This window comes from Sparus aurata, chromosome 9, assembly GCF_900880675.1.
Source record: "Sparus aurata chromosome 9, fSpaAur1.1, whole genome shotgun sequence".
NCBI lineage: Eukaryota > Metazoa > Chordata > Actinopteri > Spariformes > Sparidae > Sparus > Sparus aurata.
Window position 1 is genome coordinate 8,599,101 of NC_044195.1, and position 7,521 is coordinate 8,606,621.

Below are 7,521 nucleotides of genomic sequence, written 5' to 3' on the forward strand. Positions count from 1 at the left end.
TAACAGTATTGATATTTTACATTTGGTGTCAAGTGCCAGAGTTTTAATATATTCTTTAAATTCTCACAGGAAATCTATGAAGCTGGAGGAAATTTGGTTAGATTAACATTTGTGTGTATGACATTGACCATACATAATTCATAAGTTAGTAAAAGAGTCAGTGCCAGTTGATTGCTGACATCCCCCCGCTCAGTTTTGATGTCATCATTAGTGTTACAGCACACAGACCTCCCAGCGCTCCACAGGCAGCTGCTGACCTGAGCCGTGACACAGCAGCCTGCCTGGAGACCGTCCTGGTTACTTGGCAACACAAAAACCTCGTTGACCAATCAGAGGCGTCGCTCGGCGCATTGGTACAATCAAACGCAACGATCTTCTGTCTGTAAGCTGCCGCTGATGCAAGTCTGACTCTGGGCTCAATATAAAGTTAGTGCTTCTCTTTGACCTCACACTGTCATGTATTAGTCTTCTCGTAGTTTTAAATCGTAAACGCCACGCTGGATTCGGCAGAGGGACTGTGTCGTGGCACGGCTGTGCATCTGTTTCAGTGGGTTGTACTTGGGCTATATAAAACAGGCGTGTCTTCGGCGAGGGGAATGGTTCAAATATCAACTTATCAGCGGTAACGTTACATGTGTGTCTCATGCTGTGGACTATGTGGAGGTGTCTGCACGAAGTTAACATCATCTGTATCTGACTTTGAATGCTCCCGAACACGCTTTCTGGAAACGTATGTACTGCTCTCATCTCTCATTCACCTCTGTCGGGCTAAAGCTGTGTTTTAACTCGGCACTACGCACAGTAATGCAGGGTGAAGTTAGACAGGCTGGAGCGGAGTTCACTCCGCCGTAGCAACGTTTCAGAAACGTGATATCAGTGAGGAGATTACAACAAAGGACGATGATTGGGTTTTTTTGTCGATCGTTCCAAACTTACTGGACGTGACTTTGCTGAATTTCCCGAGTGGTCCGTCGCCATATGGAATAATATCGAGTCAGACTTATTTTAAGCTAACATTATCTATCAACGCAGGTTAGCATTCGCTTTAAAGCCCAGTGTGGTCCACGTTTGAAAAGGTTATCTAAGGTAAGTAACGCTTGTTAGTGCCGGGTCAAGTTAGCGGTTAACGTTAGCCGCACATCATCGTCACGGGGAGCTGATGTGTTAATGAGCTCAACATTAATCAGTGGCGATGTTGTGACGGTCACTGTGGGGACTGAAGCTAGCCTCATGTTTTTGTCCCTGCGGTTCTGGAATCAATGGCAGGCTCGTGGTGAGCGGTTCTAGAAGCCTCACGAGCTCTGTCCTTACACCTAGTGTGTGTGTGTGTGTGTGTGTATCGGAGAGCGAGCAGGTTGTCTCGTGCTCGCATTCTGCTGTGCTCGTGCTGAATGGTGATGCTGCTGCTCCTGTTTCATCAGTTTATCAGATTTATCCTCGGTTTTGTTGATAATGGAATTGTTTAATATTCACAGATACAACTTTTCAAAACTTCCTGTGTAGTATTTTAATACTGTTTTTTTTTTTTTTTTTTTTTTTCCCCTTGGTTTACTGACCTCCTTTTCCCTCTCCTGCCATCTTAGTTAATCTGAACATTGTGAGACGATGGAGAACAAGGAGGAATCAAAGAGTTGTTCCGTCAGCGTCCTGAACTGGGAGCAGGTGAGCCGCCTGAATGAAGTCCTGACCGAGGTTGTGCCTGTACATGGACGTGGGAACTTCCCAACCTTGGAGGTGCGTCTGAAAGACATTATGGCGCGGGTCCGCTCCCGCCTGGAGCTGAGCGGCATCAGAGTGAAGGACATCCGGCTCAATGGCTCCACGGCCAGCCATGTACTGGTGCAGGACATCGGCTGGAGCTACAAGGACCTGGATGTCATCTTCCGGGTGGACCTGCCGCACGAGGCTGACTTCCGTCTCAGCAAGGACGTGGTGCTGGGTACCCTGCTGGACTTTCTGCCTGAGGGTGTGAACAAAGAGAAAATTACACCCATGACTCTCAAAGAGGCTTACGTCCAGAAGCTGGTGAAGGTCAACACAGAGCAGGACCGCTGGAGCCTCATCTCTCTCTCCAACAATAACGGCCGCAATGTGGAGCTGAAGTTTGTGGACTCCATACGCCGGCAGTTTGAGTTCAGTGTGGACTCCTTTCAGATTGTGCTGGACTCCATGCTTGCCTACTACGAGCTGGCACAGACGCCCATGTCACAGGCCTTTCACCCGACGGTGAGCGGGGAGAGCGTGTATGGGGACTTCAGCATGGCACTGAGCCACCTGCGGAACAAGCTCATCGCCACCAAGCGGCCAGAGGAGATCCGAGGTGGCGGCCTGCTGAAATACTGCAATCTGCTGGTGCGGGACTTCCGGCCTGCTAGTGAGGAGGAGTTCAAGGGCCTGGAGCGGTACATGTGTTCACGGTTCTTTATTGACTTCCCCGACATCGGTGAGCAGCAGCGCAAGGTGGAGTCCTACCTCCAGAGCCACTTCATAGGTGAGGAGAAGAGCAAGTACGACTACCTCATGATCCTGCGGCGAGTGGTCAACGAGAGCACGGTGTGCCTCATGGGCCACGAGCGGCGGCAGACCCTCCACCTCATCTCGCTGATGGCCTTCCGAGTGCTGGCGGAGCAGAATGCTATCCCAGACGCGTCCTGCGTCACCTGCTACTACCAGCCAGCACCCTATGTTCGAGACCACAACTTCAGCAACTACTATGTGGCTAACCAGAACATTCCAACATGGCTGCCATGTAACTGACAAAAGAAGTCAGGGGAAGGGTGTACAAGAGGGCACTGCTGCTGCTGCTGCTGCTTAAGTGGAGAAGAGAGGAGGAATTAAAAAAAAAAAAGAAAAGAAAACTCCCAAAAAATGTATTTTCGAGGCAATAAATGCTATGTTCCTCCCAAGGCACAGTTATGTTTAAGTGGACAAGTGTTTTGCTTTGTTTTTTTGGAATCCTTTCTCATTCCTTATCTATAGAGTTGTCAAGGTTATTGAATAGAAAGTGATATTTTTAAGTGTTTAGATGTTTTTTGTTTTTTTTTCTGATGTTTGGTTGTTTCCCTGTTTATCAACCTTATTCTTAATGGAGTTGTGTTTTGTGCCTTAACCTCCAGGTTTACCCCCCCAATAACTAAAGTATGGGCTATTCTTTGAAGTAAAGGAAGTAGAAAATGCAATGGCCTTCAATTAGGTTTTCTCCTGTGATGTAAAAAAAATAATAATAATGAGAAAAGGCTGAAAAAAAACAAAATATTTGGAAAAATAGTATTATTGGGGAAGGGTAATATAATAGGTGATGACCCCCCAAAAAAAGCTGAGCACCAGTGTTGAAAGTTTAGTTCACTGTGGAGGGAAAAATGTGGTACACTAATAACTTTGTTCACATCAAAAATGAAGGGGAAGCGCCAATTTTGTTTTAATTTATTTTGACAGTTGAATATTTCTCGCAGACATTGGTGCTCCCCGTCATATGCCAGCAGTGCCTGTGATTTGTATACAATGCAAGACAATTATGTTTATTTTCCACTGTGAATTTCGGTGTAGGACCCTTCTCCCCCGTTATCCGTTACACTCAGCCCAGTATTTTTCAGTCACGACCAGCCATGAGTAGACACATGCAGTGAGACGGCTTTGGCCTCAGATAGACGGGCTCCTGCGTGTCCGAGGATTTTGTTTTCCCCTGTTTTTGAAGTCCCTTCCAAAGCCTCAGCAGTGACCTCCAGATGTCACAGTCCTCTGGTTATTGTGGGAGGCTGACTTGCAGGACGGAGTGGACACGGGCACGTTGAGAGAATGCAGCCAGCCTCTTTGCCTGGAGCGAGAGCTGGCTGGGGAGTCTCGGAGTGACAGGACGACTGGCTGTCCCTTCCCTTAAAAGGAGCAGCACATGGTGGGCCTCCAGGGTCGTCCCTCACAACCATTGCAGGCTCGACGGCAGCCCTGAAATGGGATCCTCCTCTGATGCAGCTCGGCGACTGGCTCTCAAACTGCAGGCCATCTATAATTATCCTCTTTTTCTTTTTTTTCCCCGGGGGAGGTACCTCCAGAGCAGGGATCTGGGGATGGGTGTGCGAGCAGCAGCGGCAGGCCTGCCACCTTACATGTGTGGGAGCTGAGTCACTTCCTGTCCTCTTCTATCCGGTGCCTGCTGGGACCACGCAGTGTTTGAACCCCTTTTGTGGTCATGGGCAGACAGACACCGTGGAGTGCGCCTGGTATGTCAGCCTGTCGGTGAGATACCTCTCCCCTTTCAGACTTGGATTTTGATTTATCCTGGAAACTACAACCAACCCGCCACCAGTTGTGACGGAGTTGCCCCCGCTATTTATGAATTTCTATTCACAGTAATCCTATTATTAGCTGTTAATTTTGAACACTTGCAGCGTGGCATTACTAGCACTTGGTCTAAGCTGCAGGTCACACCCACAGGGCATGCTCTGCTGGCTCTGCTGCTGAACTTTGGTATGGGAACTGCCATAGTTTTTTTAACAACAATAGAGGTGCCATACACTGTCTCGCTCTGGACCAAAGTACTTTTCAACCAGCATCTGAAGCATTCAAGTGCCTTTTGACTTTTTGGAGAGTGATTGAACTTTTTAAAGGTTTTTTTTAATGGTGATGTGGAGGGGAAGGGTTAGACAGAGAGAGAAAATCATCCCCTTTAAACCCTGTGAAACAATACAATACTGTCATCTCTGTATTAAATACCAGTTAATGGGGGAATACATACATCTTTGATTGGGGAGGATAATAACTTTGGTTTGAATTTGAGTTTTTGGTATTTTATTTTTCTTTTACCGTGTTTTTTTTTCTTTTCTTTTGTTTCTTTTTTAGTTTCTGTCTCAGACTGTACTTCTCTTAAAAAGAAGATGTTCTTTCACAAATGAAATTGAGTTATTATCTGTTCAACCCCCATGCAGATGGAAAGTTTCATTGTCCACTAAACATTTCTGGAGCTTCACAGCAAAACGGCGTTTCTACATTCTCCTTGACAACTGAAGCACACAAGGACTTTTTTCAGGATTTCACATGAAATCCTTAAACAACACCACTAACAAGTCTCCAGCTACTCCAGTTGTTAAGGATGCTGCAACTCTGTTTTACTGTGATGCTCCAGAAATGTTTAGAGGGCAACAAAGCTTGACCCAGCTTTCTATTGGAATGACGGGTGAGTAGATAATGACAGAATCATCATTGTGGGCTCAACTGATCTTTAAAACCCATGTCTAGTCATTCCTGTCTCAGTCTTCTCAGCCATTTGATGTTATTCACTTCTTTGTCTTTCCCTCCGAGTTTCAGCCTTGTCACTGGCAGCCATGTTGATTTCTGCCCTTTTTGAAATCCAACTTCTGATAGTCTAAAGCTGCGTGGTATTGTAGCTCCACCTGCTCCAGAGCAACATGGCTATAATGTTTTGCTGACAGCTTTGTCCCCAGCCAAACCAAAGCAATACCTTAAGTGCCCTGACAGGCCATGCTGTGGCACAGTAGCTGGAGGTCACCCAGCAGAGACCCCATACTAACAAGCACTTTAAAGAGGCCTTGTTTTACTCCGAACCCAGCCACCTGACAGGAATGTAAATAAGCTAATGTGGTCAATTGCTGGAGGGAGTTGAGCTGGTTCTCAGGGACATGATGTGTTTTTGAGACCTTTTTGTTTCGTCCCTTTTTTTTTTTTCTTCTTAAATTATTATTTTTTGGAGGACAAACTGGTTTAATCTGCCCTTGACATTGAGACGCCCCCCTCTGATACTCTCCTTCATTCTGTGTTTTTTTTCTTCCATCTGTATTAATTGTAACTCTGACTCTCCTCTTCTTACCCAAACTGCATGTTCTCTGTAGAGTAGATCAGTTGAAGGTGGAGGTAGCCTGCAGACTTCAGCCTGCTGCAGTCTGACAGCAGCATTGTGTTTTATCTGTGCATCCATTTGCTCTGAAACCTTACCATCACTCGGTGGATGGTCCTCTCCTACTGTAGTGTTAACAAGCAGATGTATCACCACACTGTTAACACTAAGATGATCTCTGCCTTGTGTGAAAGCCAGGAGACAAAACATTGATCTCATGCTAAAATCCCTTTCAATCATTCCCCGGTGTATTCATGTCCTCTGAGTGATGATGATTTGGTTTAATGAGAGCCACATTCTAAACATGCCACTCAGCTATGCTGCTGCTCACAGCTGCAGGTTGAAGTCTGGTGAGTGGGGAGAGGACTAGTCTCTTCTTGGGCTTCTTGTTGACGTTGCTCACAAAAAAAATGGCTGTGAGCGAGGTCAAAGAAAATGCAACAAAAAGTATTTTCTAGATGGTCGATGGTGAATGCAGCCTGGAATGTGAATCCTCTGCATGTTTGAGTCCGCTCCACTTTCCTGTGTGTGTACGGTTATTTTTTCTTTTTTTTTCTTTTTTTTTTTTCCTGACAGCTGAAAATATGTGCCCGTTTAATGAAAGCTTTAGCCTCCCCAGTAGCTGAGAGTGGGGTGCAGCAGGGCTCAAATCTTTCTTTGTCAGGGTTGATGTCTGTATCTATATGTATGTCGATGTGGAAACAAAAACAAAAAAAAGAGGATGAAGTGTACTTTGCCTTTGTTATTTTCTGGCCACGCTTTGTTTTTTCTGCTGTAAACTTGTCAGTGTTATTGATCCTGTTGCTTCTCTCACTCACCTCGCCTTTGGTTGTCCAACATGTTTGGGCCTTTGTTTCTTAGTACAGCGTGTTTTTTGGTTTTTTTCTTTTTTTTTTTTTTTTTTTTTTTTTTTTTTTTTGACACCTGTAGATGTATTCTTTGCTGGAGGTGGGGCAGAGCAAGCTGTGGATCAGATATTTAGTGGTTACGCTTGTCTGAAGTACAAGTCTTACACCATAGGGATGTGATGGAGGCCCTGTGGAAGCTCTCCTAAAGTTTCTATATGAAGAGTTGTGAATTTTCTTTTGCAGCAGATTTGTGTTTACGTTAACGCGTGGAGGTGTGTGTGCTTGTTTGCATGTGTGTATGAAGGGACGCCTGTGGCTACACAAGTTAAAAAAAAGTGGGGAAAAACATGAAATTTGTCGCACTATATATTTTTTTTTGAAATAGTTAATGCAAAAGAGCTTTTTTGTCAGCTTTGTGATTGTGACGATGAGTAAGATGGTTACATCCATTATACTATTTCATTTTTCAGCACTTTTACCTCACTTGAGTTTTCCCTTTGAATGGAAATGTTGATGTACATCAGGAAAATGTGTTTGAAGAGGAAATAATGAATAAAGAGTATTAAATGCAAACATCTGTTTCTGCTGTTTCTCTTGACCGAAATCTGACATATCTCACAGGCTGTGTCTTAGATTTATTATAAACTAGCATGTCAAGACATTTGTGTGTAATATTCTTGTCCATCAGGTAATACTGCATTAAATTTTCGTACTGCATTTCACCTTAAACTTGCACAACTGCAGAGGCAGTCCTGCTTATGTGGCCACCATGTTTTTAAAGTGAGTCTGCACTGGCCTGCAGATTCTTTCTTTTTTAAAGCAGGA

The 7,521-nt window shown here is 44.9% G+C and overlaps 1 protein-coding gene across 2 annotated transcripts; it reads left to right on the forward strand.

Moving 5' to 3' along the window:
- The first annotated feature begins 310 nt into the window (after window positions 1–310).
- Window positions 311–7,269, forward strand: tent5c (terminal nucleotidyltransferase 5C). Of its 2 annotated transcripts, none has more exons than XM_030429411.1 (2): window positions 311–426; window positions 1,584–7,269. In XM_030429411.1, the coding sequence occupies exon 2, from the start codon at window positions 1,606–1,608 to the stop codon at window positions 2,755–2,757; it is 1,152 nt and encodes a 383-aa protein (XP_030285271.1). In that variant the 5' UTR covers window positions 311–426; window positions 1,584–1,605; the 3' UTR covers window positions 2,758–7,269. The 2 variants fall into 2 exon arrangements, with proteins under 2 accessions (XP_030285271.1, XP_030285272.1); XM_030429412.1 differs by lacking the exon at window positions 311–426 and adding an exon at window positions 447–730.
- The last annotated feature ends 252 nt before the right edge of the window (window positions 7,270–7,521 follow it).

Coding starts and splice junctions, on each gene's coding strand:
- tent5c (XM_030429411.1), top strand. CDS start 1,606: ATGGAGAACAAGGAGGAATCAAAGAGTTGTTCCGTCAGCGTCCTGAAC.